This window comes from Syzygium oleosum, unplaced genomic scaffold (assembly GCF_021117445.2).
Source record: "Syzygium oleosum isolate NSW1041296 unplaced genomic scaffold, Sole_v2.1 Sole_v2.21, whole genome shotgun sequence".
Lineage (NCBI taxonomy): Eukaryota > Viridiplantae > Streptophyta > Magnoliopsida > Myrtales > Myrtaceae > Syzygium > Syzygium oleosum.
Window position 1 is genome coordinate 6740859 of NW_026607505.1, and position 14362 is coordinate 6755220.

The 14362-nt window shown below is 37.9% G+C and overlaps 1 protein-coding gene across 4 annotated transcripts; it reads left to right on the forward strand.

The window, feature by feature from the left end:
- Positions 1-625: 625 nt before the first annotated feature.
- On the forward strand, positions 626-5666 carry LOC130140767 (tRNA A64-2'-O-ribosylphosphate transferase-like). 4 transcript variants are annotated; one of them, XM_056321109.1, is made up of 8 exons: positions 626-1013; positions 1344-1501; positions 1865-2564; positions 3066-3166; positions 3337-3445; positions 3627-3686; positions 3774-3983; positions 5262-5666. In XM_056321109.1, exons 1-7 carry the CDS (start codon positions 710-712, stop codon positions 3944-3946), a joined length of 1605 nt encoding a protein of 534 aa, XP_056177084.1. In that variant the 5' UTR covers positions 626-709; the 3' UTR covers positions 3947-3983; positions 5262-5666. The 4 variants fall into 4 exon arrangements, with proteins under 4 accessions (XP_056177084.1, XP_056177085.1, XP_056177083.1 ...); XM_056321110.1 differs by lacking the exon at positions 5262-5666 and adding an exon at positions 4510-4626; XM_056321108.1 differs by lacking the exon at positions 5262-5666 and having other exon boundaries at positions 3774-4203.
- Positions 5667-14362: the final 8696 nt, after the last annotated feature.

Here is a 14362-nt window from a genome sequence, read left to right on the forward strand (position 1 = left end):
CGTCGATATTTTTTATATTAAAAAACGAATCAAATATTTCGCGTTAAATAGAAGTTAAAGGGTGAGTTCCTAAATTTTGTGAATAAAAAAAAAAAAGCAATCGAAAAATCTCCTATACATTATAAGTTTTTCTCTATCATTTTCGCCTTCATCCTCCTCTCACAAATTCTCACCCTCTCCTAAGCTAGCAAAAGTCCAACTTTCAAACAAATATACGATTCCCTCGCTATTTCGGTGGTGCAATGCACCTCAACCGCTATCCAACCCGCTTTCCAGTTGACGAGTCAATACCTTTAGACTAGTAGTGGCATTTCGATTCCTTCACTCTCGTATTTTATTAGTAAACATACATACTTTATATATCGTGTATTCCTAGTTTGTTTTTGATATTTGGAAATCTTATCGTGCGTTGATTTTGTGCGAGTCTCGTTGCAAAATTTTAATGAATTAGGTGTAAATCAGATTGGAATTCCCATTATTTTGCTTAATTGTTTGGATTTTAAAAGTTTGTTTTTTTGGATTTTAAAAGTTGAGAAAATAAAATAAAATAATAATTTAAAAAAAAAAAACGTGTCCGGGCCTGGCACGCACGTGGGCCGGCACGGCCTTCAGAAGGCGTAGGCAGCTCAGCCTGATAAGCAATCGCCGCCCTTCTCCCTGTCCGAAAACCTGGCGCAATCCTACGCCACCGCCGCCGCCGCCGCCGGAGATGGAGGACGACGGCGACGTCGCGAGGCAGCTGAGGAAGCTGAGCATATACAGCGCGGCGAGGATCATCAAGCGGAGGGACAACAGCCTCTACAACGCCCTGAGGTCCATCTACGAGGACTCCATCTTCGTCGCCGAGATCGCCCAGCTCTGGCCGGCCCTCCCCCTGGTCGCCAACCTCCGGTGCGGCCTCTGGTACTCCGCCGCCTTCCACGCCGCCTGCTACTTCAAGTCCACCGACGGCCACACCAACAACCTGTCCTTCAACACTTCCCGGCTCAACCTCCACGTCGCCCTCCTCGCCGGTAATACTCTCTCTCTCTCTCTCGGAGAATTTGACCGTGGTTTTAATTATATTTGAGACGGTAGTTTTTACAGTTGTTGGTTGACTGAGATTGATCGAGCCCATCGCTTTTTGTTCTCTTGGGTTGATCAAGGGGCTCGAAAGTTCAAGTCTTGCCGAGTGAAAAGTAAGAAGTCATGTAGCTTGAGTATCAAGTTTGGTTTTACCATTCTTGTACTTGGGTGGCCCATGGGTTTTCTTTGATCTTCATCGTACGAGTTTTGTTTATGCTTCCTTGTTGGCGATACCGTTTTGATTCTGGTTTTCTGTCTGTCTGTTGTGTGATGGGTAGGACAGAAAGGAGGTTGTATCATCGTCGATTCAACTCGGAAAGGGAAGAGGTTTCCCGACAGCATGTCGAAGACGATACCCATTTGGACGTGCGTCATGAATAGAGCTATCGTCAATTACAGGAGGAAAATGGGCAGTGATGGCCTAATTTCAAAAGGGGTAAGTGAGTATGAGTGCTAGTCTTGGTAGTTTTGAGCTTCAGATCAATCTGTAGCATTGTTTCTGCCTCTTGCTACAGATTTTTCCTATTGGTATTGTTTGTGTTCTGCCAGTGTATTTCATAACATGGTCAGTTGGAGGAAACTATGATTAGTTTATTATGGAACTTCTTCTCTGTTAGTGCTTACTCGGGCAACCTTAGGTTCAGCAAGAACTGCAAAGTTTGTTTTCACTACTAGCTTTGTAGTGTATGCTTTCCCTTGTGTTACTATCTTATAAAAGTGTGCTTTTGCTTTAATCTATTGGAAATGCTGATGAGCATATTTCCTATAAGTAAACCATCTAAAATTTGCACCCATGCAGGGTGGAGATAAAACTAATCAACATGAAAGTAGTGAAGGACAGGCTCCACTGGATTGGGATTGTTCCTTGCATCTTCCATTGTGGGTTTCTGAGACAGAACGGGCAACTATAGAGAATCACTTGGAAAGTTGGACTCATCAGTTGGAAGCCAGTGGGGCTGATATTTGTTCAATTGCCTCATGCTTGAAGAAGCCCCTGCGTCCATTATGGATTTCACAGAGAACTGTCATTTGGTTGAATGAAGTGCCTGATCACGATTCTTGGGATTTTACACCAATCATACTTGTTTCTGCTTCTTGCTCAAGTGGAACTGTTCAACATAAGACTACTTCAGAGTTCAGCTGGAACTACATAGCAGGGGCTGGAGATGATGAGGAAAGCTGGGCAAGGGGTTTATCACCATCTCTTTTCTGGAAAAATGTATACGATATCATGGAAAGCGGTCCTGATTTATGCAATCGGAAGGTAGCTGATATAGTAGAGAAGCATAGAGTTTACCTAGCTCATAGGGGACATACTGTCCCTCAGGTCAAAGTCAAGGGTCCAAAATTGCCTGGGAGTGCATGCAATCTTTCTTGTGACGAATTACCCCTAGCTTCAGAGATGGCTAATGCTGAAGTTGATCCTAAGCCTTCCCATGAAAATTGCCCCATAACTTGGCTGGGTTTGACAAATCTTGCTGTGGGCTCAACGCAATTCTGTATGTATTTTTGTGTTTCTCCATTAATCGATTAACTTTATTTGTTTGGTCAAGTGATAGACATGCAGCCCTCTCAGTAGTCTTCACATGCCAAAATTGAGTTGAGACTCTTCCTCTTTTTCCACGTCTTGGATCTAGAAATACTCACTTACTCCAAATTGGGCTATTAACTGTTTTGTCATTGCCCATTACACACAGGATTTCTGATTCTTTTTCCTTGATCCTGGAAGTGGGAATTTTGAAGTTTGAGGGTGGGGAGTTCTTCCAATTGTAGCACTATACTTTATCATTGCCTTGACACATAGGAACAGCATGGTGTCTTTTCATATCTCTCTTCAAGTAAAGTAGGTTACTGCCTTCAATTTTTAAAAAGTGAAAAGGGGTCATTCTCTATATAGATGGTCATAATAGTGCTTTTTCTATTAACATTACCCGCACCACTTTTTGTCCTGCTTTTTTCTTCTAGCTCACTGTTCTGCCTCGATTTTTCTTTTGGTGCAGCTGCAGAAGCATCTGGTGTTGATTGTGTGTTGAATTGTTCTCAGGAGTTTATTTCTGTCTCTTTACAAAGTACTGAGGCATATCTCCATCTTCCAATGCTGGTGCGTACAAATGAAAGCTGAAGAACACTTATGAGGTGTAATTAATACGAAGATACATCTTGCTCATCTACTATAGCAATAGATTAAGAGAGATTTAACTTTTAGTGTCATGGATTTAGTAGTCGACCAGTCCACCAATGCTTCTCTAAAACCTTACTTTTGGTGTCCAGAACTCAAAACATGATCGGTTCTCTGTATTAAGCAATCTTCAGACTGCTGTAAACTTGGCAAGGTCGAATCTTAGCAAAGGGAAGACTCTTCTCATTTGTTGTCAGAATGGTAAGAATGTTTTTGAAGGATAAAGAACTACTTTCAATTTCTTATAGATATTAATTCATTCAATATCATATGTTGTATGCATGAAAGATCATTACTCGAATGTGTTTTTGAGGATTGACGTAGTCAGCATTCTTCAGTCGTTTTACTGATTGAGAGAGATCGCTTGTTTATTACTGCACAGGGGAGGACATCAGTATATGCACTTGTCTTGCAATTCTAATGTCATTATTTGATGACCAAGGTATATGTCCTTTTATTTTGGTCTGGACTCTAGATTTTTTTATTCCCCTTTTCTTTTATTTTCCATATAATTTGGGCTGTTAATTAGGAACCTACGATGATGGAAAGTCCTTTAGCGAGACAACTGTTACTAAATGGGACATGCGGCGGCGACTCGTTTATATCTGCAAGTTTGCAACAAATGCACGACCTTCCAGAGGAAATCTAAAGCAGGTGTTCAATTTTCTTACTGGCGGAGGAAGAGCGAGTTCGGATTCTTAAGATTATGGACATTGCTGCTTCCGTGAATGCTAATCGGGTAGGGACAGATTCTGTCTTCCTTGATTTTATTCAACGAGGTTTCTACAAAGATCTGGGCAAATCTAGAGGTTAGATTCAACGCCTTGCAAGTCAGCTTCTACTGGTAGTTTGATAGATGATTAATTTAGATTAGCATTGATAATGAAGTTTTGTAAAGTTGTGTGGGAGACTACATTATATTGTTGAGTTGCTTTAAAAGGAGGATATCTGTTTGTCCAGCTTATATTGTACTCGTCATCAATTGTCAGTATCATCGTAATCACTCACCATGTGGTTCCTTTTATATATGGGCAATTTGTGGGAAGCACAAATTATACCCCACAAATTATACAGGATGGTCCCCCAAACTCTGTTTCTCGATCTTCTTCTTAAGTGGTTTCAAGCGCATCGCTCTCGGTGCATCTAAGTCCTTGGATCAGTATGATTTAATAGGGCTTATCTTCGTATGTTTACCTTCATAAATCCAATGACTGAGATATAGGGGTAGTACGGTCGGAGGATCTAAAAGTTCTTTGTTACTTCAGATCACCCGAGTCCTTGACAAAAGATACAGACAGAATTTGAATGGGTTTGTATGAGCTATCTAATATATCTGGGCTTCACAATGGGTTGGTTCCACATGGAATGCGACTGCATGTCTTGAATGGCTGTAATGGCTTACAAGACCACCTTTAGCGACCACTGGGAGCCTGAACACACATTTGTGAGCATGCAAAAGCATTGTCGTGCACGTATTGGGATGCTGTTCCACACCCTCGAAATCAGTCTGTCACCGTTCGATTAATGGGGTCTAGACGGATAAAATGAATTGGACATCGACCACGGCCCGGTAGTGCTGCGGGGTACCTAGAACCAGATCCGAGCAATTTTTTGACCTCATGTGTTGAACATTGATGCACCCTTCAGGTTAATTCCGGGCTGCTTCATTGAGGTAACGACCTAAATCTCAGTTCAAAGTCGAACGGCTCTTTAGCATACCTGACTTCTTAAATAAAGTCAAACGTATTTACATAGTTTCACATAAAACTACTTAGTTTTATGTTGAAGGCGCTTTTTTTACATCGAGATTGTTCGAATTTCATCACGGAGTTTGTGAATCGTGAAATAAAGGAAGCCTCTTAAGCAAGACTCGATGAATCGACTTATTTTGTCGAGGGCTAAAGTCATTGTCTTGCTTCAGTTTGTTAACCAAACTCGAGCCTTTTTGCATGAGATCTTTCGGATTTATTCCTTGAGATCATGACAACATCTTCATAGTTGGATGCATTTTTTTCAGATTCTGCGTGAAGATCACCAGGGATAGAATCAAGTCAAGTAAACGCAAAAGAGACCAATCAGGTGTAAAAGTTGAATGTTGGAAGATAAACTTTGCAATTTGCTTTATAGTAGAGAGATACTACAGGCGTGCCTCGAAACCCATTGCTCATACCCAGGACGCATGTTTCGAAAACGAAGGAGATAAGGGTCTTGAAAATGCATCTTTTATGTTCAGGTAACAATTTATCGACAATTGAGTGATGCCAGACTTGCTAAGATCGGTTTATCAAGTCGATTTTTAAAGTGATGTGTCAGACTGTTATTGATTCTTGAAGATGGCCCACTTATTCAAAAGGTGATTCACAGCCCGACACATCACTTCATAAACCGATTCTGCAAATCAATCTTCATAAGTCTAGCAATCCTCGAGTTCCGTGGTCCGGGTATGAATCACAAAGTAGATACTTTGGCAAATTGGCATCATGTCCTAGCAAATTAGCTTTATAGTGTGCTGTGCTTTTTTAATGGCCCCATAACATGCACGACCATACAAGATTTTCGGCTTTTTTCTCTGTCTGAAGCGACCCTTCACTTTCGTTAGCACATCGTTCGCGATAATTGCGAAACGGTCACAAGCAACTAAAAATAGTGGCTGGGGACAAAAGCAGCCATGGATTCATATCTGATCAAGTCCTAGTTTAGCTTGAACTAGAGTAGTGATCATGACCATCACCATCGAAGCAAATCTAGATCTTAGATTCGCACCAAGAACAAAAAGACAGTTAAATTAAACAGTCTTAGTGAGCAGATGCATGCAGAGTTCTAAAAGACGAAGAAAAGCTTTGGCCCGTCCGATATGGTGACTACAATTGTGAGCTATGGTTTCAGCAATTCTTTAGATTTTACAATGAGGTTGAATTTTCTCATAATAGAAAGAAAAAAAAAACTCCTCTATATGTGTGTGTGTTTTATAATAATGTGTCAATTTAAAGCAAGAATGGATCATAGGGTGAAGTATTTTGAACTCATTCATGACATTGGCTCATTGGTCACTCAAGGGATATATGTATTTTGAAAAAAAATTACATAATCCGTCATAAACCTATTGTACGAATACCGATTGAGTCCTAAACTCTTCAATTTTGCCAATTCAATCCTAAAATTTGTGTGAAATTCTAATGTACTTTTGCTTGAAATCGCTAACGTGGCAATGTGCCAGGTAGAATGGCTGTCAATATCTAAATTATCATGTCAGCAATTTTCGGCGAAAATTAACTGGAAGGACTACACTGGATTTTCACGCAAAATTTTGCTATTAAATTGATAAAATTGAAAAGTTTAGGATTGAATCGGCCATCGTACAATATATTTAAAAAAATTTCGACAATTTTTTCGTATTTTGAAAATCAACCATACAATGCAATTTCGACACCACCAAATACAAAGACGTCAATCTTTCGATAACCCACTCGAGTTTTGACTCGTGCGTTATCTTTTCTGCAAGGTCAATACATTATGAGCTCGAGATATGTTTCTCACTCAAAGCGGCTTTTTCTCATGAAAGAAATGATTCATACTTGATTAGATTCTAAAGAGAGATAGAGACACCCTAGTTCAAAAGCTCAATTGCATAGATCCTTGTCCCAAAGCCTTTGCTAACTTTAGGTTCCATTTAACAAGATAACACCATCATTTTGCAAACCACCCACTAATCTATAATTAACGAAACTGGCCCCCCTAAAAACTAAAGTAAACCTCATCATTATTGTGCTCTCACAAGCGCTCAAGATCGAGTTTCTTTAAAGTTCCCACAGTATAAAAACGTGATTTCACGTCTCCAAATCACCTAAAAAATATTCTTTTGTATCGTTTTATATATTCTAATCGAAACCCCACAATGTTTTTATTTTCATTTTTCAAACTCTTTTTCAAAAATGTCCCCACATGCAATCACTTAATTACTCGAAGACCATACTTGGTTCTTCCAATCCCTCATCAAATGAATTTTCTCATCGTTGCTCATCATTGCCTTTCGTGCAACATTTGCTTTTATGAAACTTACACATCAGTTCGGTTTGATTTAGTCGATTTAACCGTAGCTTTTCATTGTGAATTGTACCTCTATAATAATCACAGTTGCGCACTTAAAATCCCACGTTATCATCCTGCGTATGTCATTTGTTTATGTTTCCATGTTCACCGAGGGGAACAGAAATTATTCCTTGATTCCAACAATTATGTATGCAACCACTAATAATTAAATGAAACCAACATATGCTTTGAATCTAACATGAATTCAACCAAGAAAAAAAATGTTGGTTCCATTCCCTATGCTTTATGGAGCAAGACAGAAATTTCTCAAAAAGATAAACGCTTTTGATTACGGGAAGCGATCGATGGGATTCTCTCGAAAAGCATCAGAACACGTGCGGAAGAGGGACAAGAGATGGTGAATGGCTAAGCGAGTTAGTCGGACTATGCACGAAGAATGTCATAGCAAATGGAACTCCAAGCTAACTAGTTGTTACAACTTTAGGCAGAATGAAGTAAGCCAACTTGGCCTTTGATCCACCGACCATGCTTCCAAATTAACATCACCCAATTGTCCTAAATTAATACAAAAGCAACCCACAATCAAGAGGAAAGAAATTTGGAAATGGGATTTATGGAACCTTCGCAGTCGTTGAATCGGGCCTTTTTAACCAATCCCACTTCGTACCGAAGTTCCACTAGAGCAACACTTGCTATGGCCGATGGTCGGAGCTTTGTCCATTTATGCGACATTTTCTCGTGGCCCTTCCATTTTCTCCCTTTGTTTTTGTCCTTTTTTTTTCTAAATCATGGGTGAATTTCGATACTAGTACTAGGTTAGGTTTGTTGCCATCAATTGCTGAAATTTGGCACATGTTGCCTAAGAATACGAGAAGCCACCTTTTCACACCATTCAAACATATTCATATAAAACATATTAGTTATAAAACATATTCATATTCATATACTCTGACCGAAAAAAAAAACATATTCATATATTTCGACCACAAAAATATATTCATATAATACGCCAACGTTAAAAATGTTAAACACAGCATGATGGGGTTTGTAGTTATATGGGTTAATCATGAAAAAATATTTTATGCATTCGAAATGCACAACGGATATGGCAGAATAAACCACCGCGATGTTTGTAAAATAGGTGGCTTGACTGATTTTGCCTTGAAATCATCGTTTGCTTACTTCTCCATGTATCCATCTTGGCGCAATGAAATCATCAATGTGCCAAAATATTCTCTTTTTTTCTTTTTGAACACATGACTACTAAGTGCTTAGTAGATCAAGTAGAAATATTCCAAGTTGTCTCTGGCTCTGGCGCTCTCGCTAGGGTTTACCTTTGATTCTTGTGAGGTGATAATGTTTACCTATATGTCTAGGCTGCATCGAAGGCTGCATTATTCGAATCTTCCTGGCTTTGGGGCGTGAAAATCGGAGGTCAAGCAATTACACGACATTAGAAAAACAAACAATGACGTGCCCTGATTGTCAAGTTCAACTTGCTGGTTGCATTTTATCAATATCTTGATCTTCTTTGCTCCAAAAAGAAAACGAAAACGAAAAGAAACAGCTAGTGCTCGCACATTAAATCCTGAGATTGCCTAGCATCATGAAGGGGAAGAGTTCTCAAATCTTTTACATAAATAAAAGTTTTACACCTCGAGAATTCAAATGATTGAATGAACTCTAATCCTGTTAAATCAACTTCTTCTCGAAAAAATCTTTTACATTTCAAGAGCATATAGCGTGCAAAGATTGATTATACAAACCTAGCGATTTATGACATGCGTGTAGGATAAGGACACCAAAAACATCATTATTTTGTGCGGCTCTCGCTAGAGTGTTGTAACTTTTCAATCGATCACTTAACTGTAATAACTTGTAAAACATGTTAACCACAAGTGTCGAAAATTTGATGTAGCAAGGCACTTGTTATGAACGTGTTTTTACAAGTTATGACACTCAGTTAATCGATCAAAAAATTATGGTATTTAAGGGAAAGTTTTTTGAAAGCCATAGTGCTCAACTAATCGATTGAAAAGTTACGGCACTCAAGTAAATATTGTACGAAAGTAATGGTATTTACTGCGTCTTTTGTTCATACGTGTGATGTGCAGCAGTTATCAATAGTAAAACATGCCCATTGCGAATGAATTCCTTTTTACTAAGCCCAATTCCAATGCAGTATTTTGAGCTACTCAAAGCAAAACACAGGTCTCTTATCTTATTCCAGCCGCCCATGAGGAGGAACTTTTGATAAGATTTTGACGCTTCCAAAGGACCACAAAAAAAGTGATGGAAAAATAAGTATAAAGCATCATGTTAGCTATGGGCATTTAATTGTGCACTAAAGTAGAGTCTCATTATCATGTTCTCGAAGTTGAAGCCATCTTCCTTGTTCCTCCAACCAAATCTCTAAACGACGAGTTATGCCATACATAGACGTTGCTAGAGTTTTTTTCTTTTTTTTGGTTAGAACGTCGCTCCAGTTTATTTGCAATGTTTGCATGTGAGTAATTTCCATAATCAACCGTTCAAGAGACTGATCGAAGCCGGAAGTTTGCTCCAACCGGGGCTTTTCCTAGTTCTCTAATTTGTAATTTCCTTGTAACCCTCAACAAGCCCCTCCGATTTAAAAAAAAAAATCACGATTTTTCAGTACTCCGTGGTATGAAAAGATGCAAATAATTATTGATTTTTGGTTAGAGAGAGGTACAAACCATTTGGTGCTGCTAATATAATATAATAAAGGGCAACGACTATAGTCGTTAAGGAAATGCGGATGTACTATACCATCTGATGGCGCAATAGATAAGAGGATTGAGGAACAACGTGACCAAAATATTATTAATTAATTAATTGATTAATCAAGACCTTCATAATTGCCATAATCATTAGGGTTTCTTCCAGCAAATCCATGGGTGCCGAGTTGCTAGTCAAACTAAGCGTGTTGATCATCATCCGCACATTCTTCCAATTAATGGATGCATCGGATGTACTAAGTCATTCGTCACTTATGTGAAAAAAAAAACATTAAAGTATAATCTCAGGGATCCTCTCGTCTTTGGAGATAAAAGATGGGAGTTGTTGGAAATGTTGTGGAATGATTGCCAATAATTACTCCCATGTCGATGTCAACGCATCCATTGGCTATCCTCGATGTACAATTCAATCCCAAATTATTATTTCTTATTACCTGTTCAGTAGGTTTTGAATTCTGTTTCAAGTTTTCGGCCCAAATTGAATTTTGATATTCAGATAGAAATTTGTGGCGATCCGATTTAGAAAATACAAATAGAAGTTTTGTGTTGGTAGTGGAGGTCCATGCCCGTAGCCCAAAACTAATCCCCGGTGGGGATGCAGGGATACAACCCCTCAGTATGGAGCAGTATTAAAATTGTTTTTATCAAGTTATTTGATTGTAAGTTGAATTTCTTGCACATAAGCAACACATGTACATTTGCTAATTTAACATTATATTCTCTTAGAACTTACTTTATGTGTATTGACAATTCTCTTCTATTCTCTTTTATGATTTTTTATGGATGTTATATATACGCTTTTGTACGTATGGTAATCTATCTTGTTTAGGTAGATTCTTAAACAATGACATATGTATGCATGTATATATATCTTCACATTTTTCAGTGTTTTGGATTAAGACTAATTTTCTTCAGTAAATCAATTTTGGATGATTGACATTTAAATTCCAATTTGAAATTTGAGAGACTTAAGATATTGGCGTAAATGCTTGGTAATATGTTGAGCATGCTACACAGCCCCTACACAAAAATCTCCATATGCTCTAATACATGGGCAAGACCTAAAAAATATCACTTAAATGTTATGTTTCATGTACATAAGTTTCTCCTTCATATCCTATGTGGTATATCCTAACAAATGACAAATTGGTGCGTAAAGTTGATATGGTGTTTGGCATCAAGACTGTATATATACGTCTTGAGTCCCTTTGCTTGAATTGGCTTAGTGAAAAAGAGACAGAGAAAATTCTTTTGACAACTATATGTGACCTCAATTTTCTTTCAAAGAAAAACTTCAGAAATGAAAGCATACAAGTAGTGGAATGTACAAGGTTATGATCTCAGTCAATAAGGACTTGAAAATGGACTTAAGTAAGCCAAGCACGACCCCATACAAATTGCAGACTTGGAGAAAAAAGAGGGTTAAAACTGGGAAACAATATCCAAGTAGCGTTAATACTACGAAAAATCTCAAATCGGTATACTTGTAACAAATTTACCCCAAATTAATCTTTTGACCATCAAAAACTCAAAACTGGTCATTTGACAAATTTATCTCAAGCTAATTTTTTGACCACTGAAAACCCTCAAACTGGTACATTTTTGACAAATTTACCCTCCGTTAATTTCTATTAAATTGGATTAATAGCATGAAAAATCACTAACCGGTACTCCTATAACAAACGGAGGTTAAAACCCCAAACTAATACACCCGTCAACTGCCATGTGTCATACAACTCAGCAATTTGATAGTAAAATTTAACAGAAATTAACATATGATACATTTATCACAGGTGTACGAGTTTGAGGTTTTTTTGTAGTAAAAAAATTAGTTTGTGGTAAATTTGTTACATGTGTACTAGTTTCTGGTTTTTTTTTGTATTAACCATCCAAGTACTTTCCATGTTAATTTAGGGTTTTTACTTGTGAATAAAAATATCGCACAAGAGTAAATTTGATAAAGGGGTCATCATCTTTTTGGGTGTCTAGTTGTGTGGTTGGGGAGCTTCCACACATGGTCCAACTGAGATTCTAATGAAAAGAGGTGATTAAGAAAAAAGTAGTAACCTTTTGCATGGCCATAAATCCGTAACTAGGAAAAGCCACGAGACACTGAACGAGTTAGCAGGTTTGAACCGGACCTCATGATGGTTCTAGCAAACTCAATCCGAGTATTGTTGTTCTCTTGTTGCTTTGGGACAGGAAGTTGCCTGAACTATTCATGGAAAAAGAAGACAAGAGGGGTCGTAAATGCAAAAGAGACCAATCAGGTGTAAAAGTTTAATGTTGAAAGATAAACTTTACAATTTGCTTTGTGGTTGAGAGATAAAACAGGCGGGCCTCGAAACCCATTACTCATACCCAGTAGGCAGTTTCGAAACGACGGAGAAAAGGGCCTTGAAAATGTATCTTTATATTCGGGTAATTATATATCAAAGGTTGAGTAATGCCATACGTGCTAAAACCGGTTAAGAAAATTGATTTACAAAATAGTATGTTAGATTGTTATTGATTCTTGAAGATGACCCACTTATTCAAAAAGCCATTTACAATCCGACACATCACTTCATAAATCGATTATATAAATCAATCTTGATACGTCTAGCAATCCTTGAATTTCGTGGTCCTGGTCTGAATCACAAAGTAAGTACTTTGGCAAACCTCGGGCATGTCCTAGCAATCAGCTTTATTGTGTGTTGTGCTTTTAATGGCCCCATAACATGCACGACCATACAAGATTTTTGGCTTTTTCTCTTTGTCTGAAGCGACCCTTCACTTTCGTAGCACATCACTCACGATAATTGCGAAACGGTCACAAGCAACTAAAAATAGTGGCTGGGGACAAAAGCAGCCACGGATTCATATCTGATCGCGTCCTAGTTTAGCTTGAACTATAGAAGTGATGATGACCATCATCATCAAAGTAAATCTTGACCCAAGATTCGGTCCTTGGACGATAGATAGTTAAAAGTTAAATTAACAGTGTAGTGAGCAGAGGGTATGCTAGTTCACTAAAGGCGAAAGGAAGAGGTTTTGGCCTTTGCAATACAGATAAATTATTGAATCAGTCTTAAACTTAATATGTGAATATCAATTCGATCATAAACTTTTCAACTTTATCAATTTAGTCCTAAAATTTTATACGAAATTCCAATTTAACCCTTATGGTCAATTTTCAGTTGAAATTGCTAATCTGGCGATAGGCCACAGTGATAATGACCACCATCATCAAAGTAAATCTTGACCCGGGATTCAGTTTTTGGACAAAAGATAGTTAAAAGTTAAATAAATAGTGTAGTAAGTAGAATGTATGCATAGTTCACTAAAGGCAAAAGGAAAAGGCTTTGGCCTCTACGATACGGATAGATTGTTCAATCAGTCCTAAATCTATTGTGTGGATGCCAATTCGGTCATAAACATTTTAACTTTGCCAATTTAGCTCTAAAACTTTGTTTTGAAGTTCTAATGTAACCCTTCTAGTCAATTTTCGGTTGAAATTGCTGACCTGGCAATGGGCCACGTGGTGATGATGACCATCATCATCAAAGTAAATCTTGATCCGAGATTCGGTCCTTGGACAAAAGATAGTTACAAGTTAAAATAACAGTCTTAGTGAGCAGAATGTATGCAGTGTTCACTAAAGGCGAAAGGAAAAGGCTTTGGTCTTTGCGATATGGAGAAATTGTCCTGCCACTCATAAATTTATTGTGCGGATGCTAATTTAGTCATAAATTTTTCAGCTTTGCCAATTTAGTCGTAAATCTTTGTGCGAAATTCCGATGTAGCCTTTTCGATCAATATTTGTTGGAAATCACTAATTTGGCGATGCGACACATAAGACGACCAGCGATGATTGGACTGCAACAACAACAATTCCGAACGAAAATTGACCGGAAGGATTACATTAAAATTTCATGCAAAATTTTACGACTAAATTGACAAAATTAAAAATTTTAGAAGTGAATTAGCATATGTACAATAGGTTTAGGATCGATTGGGTAATTTTTCCATGCGATACTATGGCTACAATTGAGAGCTATAGTTTCACCGATTCTTTAGATTTCGTAATGAGGTTAATTTTTCTAAGGGAAAAAGCCACAAAATCCCTAAACTATGCCCACTTTAAGACATTTACCATTAAAAAAATTTGTGACATAAAAAACCCCAAACTATGCCCACTGTGACACATTTACCCTAAACTTTTTCATATGACACAAAAAACCCACAAACTTGTACCTATGTCGCACATTTACTCTTCGTCAAGGTTTTGTAAGATGATTTTTTTAGCCAAAACAACATCGTTTTTATT